Source organism: Acinonyx jubatus, chromosome A1, assembly GCF_027475565.1.
Source record: "Acinonyx jubatus isolate Ajub_Pintada_27869175 chromosome A1, VMU_Ajub_asm_v1.0, whole genome shotgun sequence".
NCBI lineage: Eukaryota > Metazoa > Chordata > Mammalia > Carnivora > Felidae > Acinonyx > Acinonyx jubatus.
Window position 1 is genome coordinate 5,857,713 of NC_069380.1, and position 16,101 is coordinate 5,873,813.

The window sequence follows — 16,101 nt, forward strand, 5'->3', positions numbered from 1 at the left end:
GTCCAAAGTAAGGTAAAAGTAGAAAATAATCCAGATGAGTATATATTATATTGTCTATCAGAATATGATATCATTATATATTATAATACACATATATTACATCATATTAATGTTATATATACATAACATTACATATACATTATAAATATATATCAGAATATAAATAAAAAACTGGACAGACCGTGGAGTTGGCCTTTTGAAAATATCAGCAAAACTGGTAAAGCCCTAACTAGACTGATCAAGGAAAAAAAGAGTAAATTATCCATATGAGGAAGGGAAGGAACACCACCACACGTCACACAAAAGTAACAAGTAAAGGAATATTGTGAAAAACTTCATGCCAACAAGTTTGACAGCTAGGACAAATGGACAAATCCCTTGAAAGACACAAATCACAAACTTGAAGAAGTAGTAGGAAATATTTGCTTCCTAAATTGAATTACTCATCAGAGCCTTCCTACAAAGTCCAGGTCCAGGTGGCATCATCGACAGTGAAGTCTGTCAAACATTTTGGGAAGAAATCATACCAAACACTACAGAGAGTATAGAAAACAGGACAAAGAAACACCTCCCAAATCAGTTTATCAGGTTAGAATGATCTGATAACAAAGCCACTCAAAAACTTGAGATAAAACCACAGACAGATGTCTTTCATGAGTACAGACTAGAAATTCTTCATGAAATTTTAGTAGAATATACAGAAAAACTCAGTCATAAAAGTTTGAAGCCATGAAGAAAGTGAGAGACACACTCCCCTCTCCTTCTCCATCACCACTCCCCTCTGCAAAGTACACTTTCAGCCAGGTCCATACCAAATTGTTTCCATCATTCAGGATGTACCTCAGTCAACAGACTTCAGTTTTGTGTTCATTTATGTTTACTGTTCCTCCAATGGGGACCCTTAAAGGGATGGTGGGACTAAGGGGGAAAACTAAACCTGGATAATTGAGAGTTGGTGTCGCGGTGGGCTGACAAGTGACCCCTGCAGGAGCTGGACAGGGAGGAGAGTGAGGTCAAGTTGGACATTCCCCTGCTCCTCCCTGCCACATCCGCTCCAGGTGGCTGTGTCTGTCTCCTGCCGCTCACTGCTCCTCTAGAGGCAACCGGCTCTGAAGGACTCTTTCCTTCCAGGCACAGTGACTCCTCCCCTCCTCCAATCCCTTTGGACGTAGGGGTAGAACACCTCTTCCCACTGTTACCAGCACATATACGATCCCTTTGTTTTCATCTCAGGCTGCCGGCAGCAAGCATCTTTCAGAGCCAAGCACGATGTCCCATTTGCTGAGATTTATGGGAGAAAGCAGATGTGAAAACTTCCCCTGGATGCTGTCCTATGAAGATGCGAGGTCTCTCAACCCCTAACTTGCTGACAAAAGGGGATCTCGCCTGGGGATAAAGCCTGCACCAGACAGATCAAAAGGGGGACAACACTGGAACCCTACAACAAACCACGAGTAAAGCCAGATTTAGGACCAACCACCACTAGGTCACTGCAAGCCAACTGCTGGAATGTCCATCCTTTGTGGCCAAATTAGCCCACGTTTTCTCTCCTCTTCAATGATGTCCTTTCATGGCTTCCTCCAGCATGAGTAGGAGGTTCAGGTGGAGAGAACGCAAACACTCCTTAAAATATTGTTAGAATGCAAAACGAAAATGGTTCCATAAAGTCTAAATAGTGAAAAGAAAAATAATTCTGGCGAACTGTTGATAAATTTGCTTGCTTCCCTTGAAGTTGGCTTTGCCAACAGAATTTTCAACTATGTGAGCTAATAAATTCCCTTTTAGCCCAAAGGCGAATTTGACTTAGCTTTCTGTCATTTCGGTTCTAACTAATGGAAGGCTATGTCACAAAGAATCCTGAAGGCTAAACTACAGTCGTGACAAGTGAGAGTGCAATAAAGAACAGAACCTGCCGAATTCTTGTAGCTGATGCTGAATGAATGTGAACAAAGAAGGACACCGGGGGGAGACATTTGAAGCATATAGGGAACCTGACGACTGAGAAAACCGTCTAAATCAATACTTACAAGTCCAAGGCATCAAAATGTCTTCATAATTGGCCCAGTTAATATTTTTATTCAGGAGAAAGGAACAATTACTCTGTACTTAGTTTATTTTCTTAGCTCCATCCATCTTTGTTGTACATGATTTCCCTTTTTAAATTGATATTTAGACTTCCAGTAACACCGATAACTTCATTTCTCTCTAGGTGTCAGAATTTTTTCAGATATGCCCCTCACTATAAATAGAGGACCTTTGGGGCACCTGGGAGGCTTAACAGGTTAGACGTTCGACACCAGCTCAGGTCATGATCTTAAGGTTGGTGAGTTCAAGCCCCACGTCAGGCTCTGTGCTGACAGCTGGGAGCCTGGAGCCTGCTTCGGATTCTGTGTCTCCTTCTCTCTCTGTCCTTCCCCTGCTCATGCTCTCTCTCTCTCTAATAAGCATTAATTTTTTTTAATAGAAATAATTTATTTATTTATTAAATTAATTAAATAGAGGACCTTTGTTCTTACTGAAGACACCTTTCATCTGGTCAATACATCAATAATTTATCACTGAAAAATTATAATCTGTTTTCTACTACATCTTAAGCTTGACAATTAGAATTAAACTCAGATATCTCTCTCCAATTTGAACATATATTTTATCAATAAGGAACTTTTCCTCTACAAAATCTCCTATTTCCATGTCTACATTTTCTTTACATGTTTATGTTAAATATAGCAGGGAAGGGAAAAGAACAGTGAATATATCCTTACCTACAACATAATACTGCTCTGCATGAGAGGGCCAAGTTGACAAAGCTCCTCTTAACTTCAGGATGGAAGGCATACTTCAGTGTTTCACCATCAATGATGAGGGCCAGGTCATTTTCTTCACCTAACAGGACTCCAAGATCTTGACAGTTCTGATTAACTGCTTGTTGTGTTGCCTAAAACAGAGTGGGGCGGGGAGGGACCACTTATTTTTCTCATTTTATATATAAATGTATAAATATAAATAAAAGACTTTCTGAATCAATATGGTAGACGGAGGCATACTTTTTACCTCATTCTTCCCTTCAAATATCTCACTGAAATGAAAAAGTAAGTAACATGAAAAAGAAGAGTGACATCATAGATGACCAGTGAAATGCCAATAGAAACCACGGTGAGATACTACTTTATACCTATTAGCATAACTAGAATCAAAAAGCCAGACAGTAAATGTTGATCAGGATTTAGAGAAACCCAAAACTCTCAAACACTGCTGGCTGGAATGTAAAATGATGTAGCCACTTTGGAAAATAGTCTGACAGTACTACAGATGGGTAAGCGTGAGTTCACCAGATGACCCAGCAACACCACTCGTAGGCTTCTACACCCAAGACAAGTGAAAACCTGCGTCTACACAAAACTTGTACGTGAATGTTTATAGCAGCACCATTCACAATTGCCTAGAAGTGAAAACAACCTGATGAATGGATAAACAAAATATTGTATGAATATCCATACAATGGAATATTCTTTAGCCATCAAAAAGTTATGAGGTCTTAATGCATTCTACAACATGGACGAACCTTAAAAATACAGTAACTGAAAGAAGCCAGTCACAAAAGACTATGTTATTATGACTCAATTCACATGAAAGTCAAGAATAAGCAAACCCATAGAGTTTGAAGCATATAGGGACCCTAGTCTATCAAAGTAGATTAGTGGTTGTTTAGGGTGGGGGAAGGAAGATGAGAGAAATGGTAACTAAAGAGTAGGGAGATTCTTTTAGAGGTGATCCAAGTGTTCTAAAAGTTGACTGTGGTGACGGTTGCATGTATGTGTGGAAATACTAAAACAGACTGAATTGTACACATTAAACATAATTTCTGTGTGTGATGTGGATCATATCTCAATAAAGCTGCTTTTTAAAAGGTATAGAAGAGTGAATTCATATCAGCTGCAAAATACAAATGGGTGCTAGCATACCAGAAAGTTCAGAGAATTTTTGAGAAAAATGTCAAAGGTGGGAACAAAATAATGGGAGTGAACTCTACAAAACTGAGTCTCCGGTTTCTAAGGGGGAAGTATAGAAGTTTTAGAGACTCGTTCAATTTAAGATATGTGGGAGTCACCTCCCTTAGCTTATTTTCCTCAGATCATCCTTCCTTTCCTTCATAATTCACATAAACTATTGAAAGCTCAAAATTTTAGAGAAATGACTCCCCATGCCAGTAGCAGAGTAGAAAATTCAGATAGTGGAGTATTTTAAGGAAAATACGTAACAAAACTATAAGTCATGCAGATTAATGCTAAAGAAAATTCCTTCATCAAATACAAGTGAAATAAAAATAGTATCAGTTACCAGTTTCTGTTGCAAGATTAGTGAACTAATAAGTGTGCCAAAACATTTCTTGACTGTTGCCAACTCTTTTATTTCTTTGACTATGTGAAATGAGTGCCATAAAATACTAAATCATATTTAAAAGATTATTTTTTAACTATTTTGCTTAAACTACACTTTTCAGTTATATTCAGTCATCTGTAGAAATCAGAGTTTTTTTTAATGATCTGTACTTTTCTTAAACATGTTAATGAATGAAATTTTAACAAGATGTGGCACCTGGGGAAAAATTTTAAAACATAACAGGTATCAAGCTCCAAAAGCTTTAATGAAACAATCCTCCTTCCTATTTTCCTCAGAAGGCCTTCATTACTCATTACTCAAATGAAATTACTGTGTTTCCTGAAATAAAAGGTAATTTAATAATCCTTGAATTACCAAGGCCTTTATAGAAACCTGCAGGTCTAAAAACACATGAAATTCAGACACTTAAAATTTGATTTCATACTGTGTAAGAGCTATAATATATACTATACGTGTATCATATTAAACATTTCCACTTCTACTTTTTCCACATAGCGGACTACATATCCCATCAGTGATCTCAAATGACTGCAGTTATTTTGTTGACCCCAAAATAATCTGGCAAAATTGAAGTTTTCCTCTACGTTAATAACTCTTCTCATACTTCATTTCATCACTGAACACAAAACTTGGTGCTTTTCTGATTACTATATTGCTTTCAATTTTACAGTTACTTGGAACACGTAAATGCTTGGAGCTAAAGCTTAACAGTCTTAACATCTTATTTTTTTTTCTTCCACTCCTAAATTATTTGTTTTTCTTTACCAGTCCTCCTGCTGCCAATGTTAACAGGAGTGAAGATAATTCCTCCAACGTGGTTCACTTTAGAACATGACTACCTGAGCAATTTGCCAACGTTAATGATGTAAAATTCTGCACAGCACAACCTGCAGCACATTATACGGGAAAGTTGCATTATCTGCTTCATTATGTAAAGCAAGTATATCAGTAATGATTATTTAGGAATAATGAGTTCTGTTTTTTTATAATATTAAATATTTTCTTTTTTGATGTCTTGAAATGAATGGTGAGCTGGCTTGCTAAATGGAAAATGACACTCCTTCCCAATTTTTGTTATAATCGGAGGCTCCATTTTTCTTTTGCAACATTATTTTTTCAATAAATGTGTGAATATGAAGCATTGAGATTGCTTTAAAATCTCTACTAACATGGTAAATTTTTTTGTAATGTATTACAAATTGGTTTCCATACAACACCCAGTGCTCATCCCAACAGGTGCCCTCCTCAATGCCCATCACCCACTTTCCCCTCTCCCCCACCCCCGCACCCACCCTCAGTTTGTTCTCTGTATTCAAGAACCTCTTGTGGTTGGCCTCCCTCCCTCTCTGTTTGAAACTATTTTTTCCCCTTCCCTTCCCCCATGGTCTTCTGTTAAGTTTCTCAAGATCCACATGAGTGAAAACATATGGTATCTGTCTTTCTTTGACTGACTTATTTCACTTGGCATAATACCCTCCAGTTCCATCCATGTTGCTGCAAATGGCCAGATTTCATTCTTTCTTATGGCCAAGTAGTATTCCATTGTATGTGTAAACCACATCTTCTTTATCCATTCAGGAATAATGAGTTTTGAAAATGACATAACTCTAAAGTTTACAAGAACTTAAAACATAAGAGAAAATCTTAAAGAAACAAAGTGCCAAGATCACCATGGAAATCACAGTATGGAAGTGAAATAGAGCTTTCACTCACAAGACTACCTTCTGGAAAATTCTAATTATGCAACCAAGACCCACAAAGTCACAAACTTTGTAAACACAAATTTGAACACGTCTCAGCTGCCTTTGCTGTATATAATTTGGAGAAATAAAAAGTATAACTCAGCCTTCATCTAATATTTAACAGTAGAAGAGTTAACAAAACATAACATTTTATTCTATATTTATTATACTCTTAAGAGACTTATTAAAGACTAGGGGTGCCTGGGTGGCTCAGTCAGTTGAGCATCTGACTTCGGCTCACGTCGTCATCTCGCGGTCTGTGAGTTCGAGCCCCGCATCAGGCTCTGTGCTAACTGATCTGAGCCTGGACCCTGCTTCAGATTCTGTGTCTCCCTCTCTCTCTGCCCCTCCCCTGCTCACACTCTGTCTATCTCTCAAAAATAAATAAAACATTAAAAAAATTTTTTTTATTTTAATAAAATAGTACAAACGCTATACACACCCTCAAAGTATATGCAAACTAAATTGAGAAATAAAGGAAAATATTAGAAAAGATACCACCATTATTATATGCCATGAAGAGTTAACCATAATGAGAAAGCTGAAGTGATATATCAGATAACATAGCCTTAAAGAGAAAATATTACCAAAAATACAGACATTTCATAATGATTAAAAAGTTAATTTTTCAGGAAGAAATAACAATTATATTTCCTAACAATAGAGCCGCAAAATATATGAAGCAAAAATGGGTAGAATAAAAGGGAGAAATATAAAATTCAAAATTACAGTAGGATTTTAATAATTCTTTCAGAAATTGATAGAATGGCTAGAAATACAATGAGGACAGTTTATTACAACAGTGACTCAGTCACCGTGACTCAACTGATATTTGCACATAGCATTTTACCGAAACCATATACTAGAACATAAAACAAGTCTTAATGGATTCAAAATGATTAATACCAATTAAAACATATGTCCTTTGTCCAGAATTAAATTGAATTAAAAACAAGTAACAATAAGACCTCTAGAAACATGCCAAATATATGTAAATTAACACACTTCTAAATAAGCCATGGGTCAAAGAAGAAATTAGTGAAAATTGGATATTTTGAAATAACCTTATTGAAAATATAACACTAATATTTATGGAATACAGCTAAAGCAATGCATAGAAGAAAAATTATGGTTTTAGTGCTTAAGTTAGAAAATATGTTGAAAATAATCACCTGAATTTTCGCCTCGTGGGAGGCAGGATTTTAAGATTCCCACCCACCAATGTGCATGCTCCATACAATCCCTTCCCATTGACCTCATCTGGTAGACTCTTTCAAAAGAGGTATTAAAGGTCAGAGACAAAAGGACAGAGATATTCCAAGCTGCAGCACATGTTCTTTTGTTGGCCTGGAAGTAGACTGCCATGTTGCAGAGAGAGCCACAAGGCAGGGACCTACGAGTGACCTGTAGTTCCCGAGAGCAGTCCCTGGCTGACAGCTAGCAAGAAGACAGGACCTCATACAGACACAATGAAGTAGATTCTGCCAACCAACTAAGGGAGCTTCAAAGTGGCTTTTTCCCCAGTTGAGACTCCAGACGGGGACACAGCCAGATGACATCCTGATTTCAGCCCAGTAAGACACTGAGCTGAACCAAAACATGTCAAATTCCTAACCTGTGAAATCCGTAAGATGAAAAAAATTTATGTTGCTTTAAGCTGCTAAATTGGTGGTCATTTGCTATGCAGCAATTGGAAAGTAACACACTGTTCTAAAATATAGTGTATTAACAGAAAATTTGAGATACAGTTAAGGCCAACAGATCAGGAGACAATTGCCGTTGAAAAGACAATTTGTTATACTCACAGATCCCAAGATACGGAAGCAAATAACACAATGGAGATGGGGGGGTGGGGGGACACATGGGACAGCACTGAGTTCAGTCAGAAGACAAAGGGAACAGAAGGAAAGTGTGGGCAAGAACCTTTATTGTACTTTCCACAAAAAGGAACAGGTGAGACAGGGTAAGCCGATCTAGGATTTTGCGAGTTTGAATAATTTCAGTCGGCTCTGGGGCTTAGGGCAAGTGGATAGTGGCCCAGAAGGTGAGACCCTGATAAAGTAGGTGGTAGGGGCACGGGCTCTGGATTGGTTGGTTTGCATAAGAAACGCACATTCACTGGGCAGGTGGTTTACTAGCTCTGGGAGTTGCTTAACCCTGGAGGGGAGGGACCTTCCCAGTACCTCCCCAGCAAAGCCCCCAGTAATAGCAAAACATCAGAATAAAGATCATGAAAGACAGGGTTAACATATATACACCTCAAAAACACCGAAGAACAAATTAAACACAAAGCAGTAGATGGAAATAAGTAATAAAGACAGGAGTAACAATCAATGACATTGAAAACAGACAAAATATGGAGCAAATAACAAAGTCAAAAATCTGGTTCTTTGAAAAGATCAACAAAATGGGTAAACCCATTACTATACTGATCCAGAAAAAGAGAGAATATAAATTATCACTATCAAGAATTCAGAATTGGGGCGCCTGGGTGGCTCAGTTAAGCACCTGACTCTTGATTTTGGTTATGATCTCACAGTTCAAAAGATCGAGCCCCGCATCAGGCTTTACACTGACAGTGCAGAGCTTGCTTGGGATTCTTTCTCTCCCCCTTTTTCTTTCTCTCTCTGCCCCTCATCTGCTCATGCTCTCTCTTCCTCTCTCTCCCTTTCTCTCTCTCTCAAATTAAACTTTAAAAAATTAAACTTTTGGTATTTTAGGAGCAAATAATTGGAAAATTAAGCTGTACATACAATTCCAGTTCCAATATAGCCACATACATAAAGTACCTAGTGACAAATTTAACAAAATATAGTCAAGATTTTTAGTTTAGTGGTACTTGTCTATTTTTGCTTTTATTGCCTGTGCTTTTGTTATCGTATCCAAGAAATCAGTGCCAAGTTCAATGTCAAGCAGGTTCCCCCCTATGATTTCTTCTAGGATTTTACAGTTTTGGGTCTCTGTTTAAGTATTTAATCCATTTTGACTTGACTTTTGTGTATGCTGTAATGTAAGAGTCTGCTATGGTCTGAATGTTTGTGTCCCCCAAAATTCATATGTTCAAATCCTAATGCCCAGTGATATTAGGAGGTGGAGCCTTTGAGAAGTAATTATGTCATGAAGATTAATGCTCTTATGGAAGAGACTCCAGAAATCCCTAGCCCCTTTCACCACCTGTGGACACAGCTTAGAAGGCACCAGCTATGAACCAGGAAGACAACCAGCACCACAACATGACCATGATTGTGCCTTGGTTGTGGATTTCCCAGTCTCCAAAACTGTGAGAAATAAATTTCTGTTGTTTATAGGCTAGCCAGTCTGTGGTATTTTGTTATAGCAGCCACAATGGACTAAGACAGGATCTGATTTTTTTATTTTGAATGTGGATATCCAGCTTTTCCAACACCATTTTTTGAAGGCACTATCCTCTCCCCAGTGTGCATTCTTGGCATCCCTGTAATCCATATACATGGGTTATTTCTGGACCCTATTCTTTCCCATTGGTCTCTGTCTTTATGTCAGTACCATACTGTTTTCATAATTGTAACTTTGTAATATATTTTGAAATCAGGAAGTATGAGGCTTCTGGCTTTGTTCTTCATTCTTAGGATTGCTTTGGCTATTTGGGGTGTTTTGTGATCCTTATGAATTACAGGCTGTTTTTGCTATGTCTATGGAAAAAAAATTGGAACTTCTTGTGTGTGCAGCTGCAACAAACATTAAGTATGGCCAGATTAGCATAAAACTTTACATTAAAGGCCTTTAGCTCAATTTCTAATACCAGATTCATCATGTCCAGCTTTCAACAAAAAATTACAAGACATGCTAAAAGGCAAGAAAAAGCACCATATCTGAAGAGCTAAAGCAAGCATCAGAACCAGATTCAAAGATAACATAGATTTTGGAAGTATCAGTGAATTAAAAAAAACTATGATTGAGGCTCCTGGGTGGTTCAATCGGTTAAGTGTCTGACTCTTGATTTTGGCTCAGGTCATGATCTCACCGTTCGTGATAGCACAGGGCCTGCTTGGGATCCTCTCTCTCATGATCTCTTTGCCCCACCCTCACTCACAGTCTTTCTAATTAAATAAATGAACATCTTTTAAAAATAAAATAAACTATGATTAACATGTTAGGGACTGTAATGGAAAAATAGACAATATATGGGGAAGATAAGCAGAGTGATGGAAACACTTAAAGAATAAAAATGAAATGCTAGAAATAAAAAACACTGTAACAGAAGATTGCCCTTATTGAGCCCAACAATAGACTGGACACAGTCTAAAAATTAATGAGCTTGAATTATGTCAACAGAAATTTCCCAAACTGAAATACAAACAGTAAAAAGAATTAGAAAAAAAATCCCAAATGGAATATTCAAGAACTGTGGGACAATTTAAAAGATCTAACAACATACAGTCAACTGGAATTCCAGAAGGAGAAGAGTAAGAGAACAAAACAAAGAGAGTTTTAAGTACTAATGACTAAAAATGTTCCCAAACTAACGGCAAACACATAACCATAGACCCAGGAAGCTTAGAAAACACCAAGCATGATACAAAAAAAAAAATCATACCTAGGCATATCACACTCAAACCACAAAATCAAAGGCAAAGAAGAAATGTTGAAAGAAGCCAGAAGGGAAGAATAAAGTAAGAAATAGCAGGCTTCTCATCAGAAACTACACAGTTGAGAAGGAAGTACTGAAAGAACAAGAAATACCAACCTAGAATTCTATATCCAGTGTAATTGTCCTTCAAATGTGAAAGAGAAATACTTTCTCACACAAAACCAGGAAATTCATCACCAGCTGATCTGCCCAGTAGAAATATTTTTAAAGTTTTTTCATGGAGAATAATAATGATATGTGTCAGAAACTCAGAACTACATTTTAAAAAAAGAATGAAATGTAATAGATGAAATCTATTTAAAATTCTTTAAAGTGAGTATGAAAATTATACAGTAAAAAAAAATTAACAGAAAATAAATGGCTGTAGCCATTTAATTTTTAAGGGCAAGGATGTTCAGTATTGGATTCCAAAATCCTTTCATTCTTGCAATGTAAATGCCAGGTATCTACTCAAAATTCTGGTAAAGACTGCTATATGCACATATTTTTTTTTTTTTTCATTTTTAAAATCAAGTATCTGAGTGCTGGGTTTGGTATGATGCTGGGAACAGGGTGATGAAGGACTAGCCTAAGAATGAGGCAAGAAGTGGGAACCAGAGGGGCGCCTGTGTGGCTCAGTCGGTTGAGCGTCTGACTTCGGCTCAGGTCATGGTCTCATGGTTTGTGAGTTTGAGCCCCGCGTTGGGCTCTGTGCTGACAGCTTGGAGCTTGGAGCCTCCTTCAGATTCTGTGTCTCTCTGCCCCTCCCTTTGTGCTCTGTCTCTCCCCGTCTCTCAAAAATAAAAAAATGTAAAGAAAAATCTTTAAAAAAAAAAAAAAAGAAAGAAAGAAGTCAGAACCAGAGGTAATGTTCCAGTGGACTTGAGTGGGAGTTCAAGACAACTTACGTAGATTTTAAGGTGTTGGGGAACACTCAAGTAACAAATTGGGTATACTCGTATTAAATAGAATTTTTGAAGTCACTTACCTCGAGTGAGTTTGAATTCAATCGAATACAAGGCATTTTAGTTGATAACAGTTTACAGGAATATGCTACAAAGTGACAAAGAAAGAGGTCACATATTGCCTTCCATGAGTTCATGTTTTTAATGAAAAATCTACTTATATTCTCTATTCACCATACTGTCTTATGACTAGTTCAAAGTCTAGAGGCTTATCACAAACACTGAGCAAGGGATTGTGGAGGGAAAAAATTGAAACATCGCTTCATTTTTATCTTAATCAGCAATTTAAGTAGAAATGGTTGGGAAACGGCATGTAACTAATGGCCAAATCTGTACCTTTAAATGCCTGTGGATTTTTATTATCTCTCTGTGACATGAGATTCAGTTCATACTGTGTATCAATTCCACATCCTGAGGAATCCAAGTTCTGTTGTATCAAGCCACTATGTCAACATATTGTTCCTACTGTACTAATAAAATCCTAGGTGTGGTTAAAAGAAATAAACCCACCCAATGCTCAAAGCATTCAACGTGATGATCAAAGTATACACCTCAGGGGGCACCTGGGTGTCTCAGTTGGTTAAACACCCGAATTCCGCTCAGGTCATGATCTCACAGTTCTCGTGGTTCGAGCCCTGCATCGGGCTGTGTGCTGGCAGCTTAAAGCCTGGAGTCTACTTTGGACTCTGTGTCTCCCTTCTCTCTGCCCCTCCACTGCTCCATGTTTTCTCTCTCTCTCTGTCTCTGTCTCAAAAATAAACATTGAAAACGTTTAAAGATAAATTTATACAATACCACTTTAAAAAATTTTTTTAAGTTTATTTTTGAGAGAAAGAGAGCATAAGTGGGGGAGGGGCAGAGAGAGAGAGAGCATCCCAAGCAGGTTCCATGCTGCCAGTGCAGGGCCTGACGTGGGGCTCGGGCCCATGAACCGTGAGGTCATGACCGGAGTCAAAATCAAGAATCAGATGCCTAACTGACTGAACCACCCAGGCCCCCCAGGAGATAATCATTCTTAAATGATCTTCCTCATCAGTTATTGGTTCATCTGATGCTTCCTGTGTAAATCGTGGGTTTTTTCCCTAAAGAATGCAATGATCTTTAATTTCTATTTTGAAGCCTGTGGATATTCGCTTTGCATTGCTACAGCAGTATTCAAAACCAGAGTTTCTAAACTCTTCTAAGAATTCTAAAGATTCCCTGATACATTTTTTAAATGTTCACTTATATTTCAGAGAAAAATAGGGGGAGCAGGAAAGGGGCAGAGAGAGAGGACCGATGATCCGAAGCAGGCTCTGCACTGACAGCAGAGAGCCCAATGTGGGGCTTGATCCCAGGAACCATGAGATCATGACCTGAGCTGAAGTCAGACACTTAAATGACTGATTTAAGGCGCCCCAAGATTTCCTGATAAATTTTATTGCAATGTTCATGTTTCCACTTTTACTTTGTAATAAGTTACTGACAAAGTTAACTGCCTAATGCTGTCAGTTTCTGTACCAGCATGCGGGTTGGAGAATTAATATTTGTGCCAGACACAGACAAGCCAGCCTCCACCTGTGGGTTCCAGTGCTGCCCCCAAGAAGAAACTTCTTCTGTCCTGAAGCTGTTGCTGCTGCTGGCTCTATATAAACAAAGGCTAAAAAGTCTCCGTATAGAGAGGTTCCTCAAAAAGTTAAAAATAGAACTACCCTACAACCCAACAATGACACTACTAGATATTTACACAAAGGATACAAAAATACCAATTCAAAGAGACACATGGACCCCAATGTTTACAGCAGCATTATCAACAATAGCCAAATGGAAAAAGGCCAAAAGTCCATCAAATGGATGGATGAACAGACAAACAAGAGGTGAGATACACACACACACACACACACACACACGTATGTATACACACACATATAATGAAATATTACTCAGCCATCAAAAAGAGTGAAATCTTGCCATTTACAATGACATCGATGGAGCTAGAGTGTATCATGCTAAACAAAACAAGTCAGAGACAACTACCATATGATCTCACTCACAGTGGAATTTAAGAAACAAAACATGAAGTAGGGGAAGGAGGGAAAAAGAGAGAGGGGGGCAAACCATAAGAGGCTCTTAATGAGAGAGAACAAACTGAAGGTTGCCAGAGGGGAGGTGGGAGGGGATGGGCTTACCGGGTGATGGGTATTAAGGAGGACACTTGGAATGAGCACTGGGTGTTATATATTAAGTGATGAGCCACTAAATTCTACTCCTGAAACCAATACAACACTATATTTTAACTAACTAGAATTTAAATAAAAACTTGAAGCAAAAAGTGTCTGAAATAAAAAATAAATAAAATTAAAAGTCTCCATATATTATGAAAATTTAAATCAGTATGCAGGCACTGATGGCTTACTCGTACCCAGCATCATATTGGGTGCAAAGGAAGATTTACGACAGGTATGTATTATAAGCCTCTTAAAACCTAAGGAATCAAAGCTAACACAAAAGAGGAAAAAAAACAACATACTGGTAAGCCAAATATAATAGTATAAATGCTGCTGAGGTTGAGAAGTAGCAGATTGTGTTGAACTGTGTTATCAGAAAGGTTTCAGGGGCGCCTGGGTGGCTCAGTCGGTTAAGCATCCGACTTCGCCTCAGGTCATGATCTCACAGTTCATGGGTTTGAGCCCCATGTCGGGCTCTGTGCTGACAGCTCAGAACCTGGAGCCTGCTTTGGATTCTGTGTCTGCCTGTCTCCCCGCCCCTTCCCCGCTCACACTCTGTCTCTCTCTCTCTCTCTCAAAAATAAATAAACATTAAAGAAAGAAAAAGAAAGGAAGGAAGGAAGGAAGGAAGGAAGGAAGGAAGGAAGGAAGGAAGGAAGGAAGGAAGGAAGGGAAAGAAGGAAAGAAAGAAAGAAAGAAAAAGGAAGGAAGGAAGGAAGCTTTCAGAAGTTAATAGAACTAGTAGTCTTAGAAAACAGACAACAAAGGAGTCCTCAAACCCGATCCTGACATACTGATTCCTGAACGTATGTCAGTAAGTAAACCTCCTGCCAAGTCCTTGATCCAATTTTGTTTGTAACCAGTAACAAGACTGTTTAGTCTTTTAAGTGCACAGCATTAGCCAACTTGAGCTCCGTGAGAGATGGCAGTAATTAGAACTGCCACAACATTCACAAAGGCAGCGGCCAACATTTTTAAAGCCCTCACTCTACCCAGTATTTCAGAAAGAACCGTACATGTGCATCTCATTTAATGGTCACAATCACCAGAGGTATCATGGTTATCTCCATTTTATTAATGAGGAAATTGAGGATTAGAAAAGCCTACAAAAGCACAAGCTTGTAAATGTAAAGGCAGAAGATTCAGGCTCAAAACGTGGTCCTTGTAACTCCGAAGTCTGTGATTTTAAACCGCTATGCTCTAGATTATCTTTGAAAGATACAAAGATGTCAGCTCTCAGACACAGCTCAGTCTTCTTTTTGAATCCATTCCCCCCATTCAGACTCATGAAAGTAAGGTGAGAGCTCTCTAACCAAAGGCTATTGCATTTCTTGGAAAAGAAAATGGCCCGGAAAGCCTCTAAGAAAACAAATTATATCAGCATGCTCTTCGGTTTATATCAAAGCTCATTGACTCCATTTTTAGCTGGTCTCTGCAGGCATAGCCTCTAAGGGAGGACAATAAAATTCACTTTGGGACCCAGTACTCAAAAGGTGTCAGGGGACTGTAGGCTGCATTCAGGCAACAGACGTGTTTTGCTTTGCCCTTACAGAATTTTATACATTTGAGCCCACATCTACGTATCAAGATATTTCGCATCAAAATACAGAATTCTGAATCATCTTTTAAAAACAAAAAACCTGTGCCAACATCGTACTCTCATTTCCAAAAGGTAAGACTACACTGTCCCTGGGGGGCCAGTGTTCCCCCTGTGGGCTTCCTCCTCCGACAGGTGTGTACTGCCCCTCACTCTTGTCCTGCCTGACTCTTACAGATGTTTGCAAGCCCTGCTTTAAGAAATTAGAGAGTTTGTTTCCTTTCTTCCTTCAAGTCCACCAGCGTTACTGTACATTTTTTTTTTGAATGGATGCAATTTAATATGGCGGTTTTCTAAGAATCCATTATTCTGAGCAAAGAATCCTTCAAGTGAATTACAGACTTCTCCTAACAAAAATAAGTTTCATTCAGTAAGTATAAAAATTACGCTACTAATAACAATGGCTGTGTCTCATCTAGGTAGGGTTTCAGTCCTGAGCTGAGGAGACAGTTGAAGGCTTAGGAGAAACAAACAGTCCTCAGGTTGCGGGTTTGTAAAGAATGATAGGGTGCACTTTAGGAAGATAGGAAGAGAGCAGTCATTCTCCTTTGTGGTGCTGGGTTAGCTGAGCCCCTTCACA

General features: G+C 38.4%; 1 protein-coding gene across 9 annotated transcripts in view; it reads right to left on the reverse strand.

Annotated features, from left to right (window-relative positions):
* Nucleotides 1-16,101, reverse strand: part of LOC106985516 (phospholipid-transporting ATPase IB-like) — a 213,921-nt gene that overhangs the window by 104,835 nt on the left and 92,985 nt on the right. For all 9 annotated transcript variants that reach the window (XM_027064576.2, XM_053209405.1, XM_027064577.2 and 6 more), the window contains 2 exons: nt 11,741-11,805; nt 2,763-2,935 (listed from right to left, as the gene is read on the reverse strand). In XM_027064576.2, the coding sequence (XP_026920377.1) occupies nt 2,763-2,935; nt 11,741-11,805 (238 nt within the window). The remainder of the gene's footprint in view (nt 1-2,762; nt 2,936-11,740; nt 11,806-16,101) is intronic.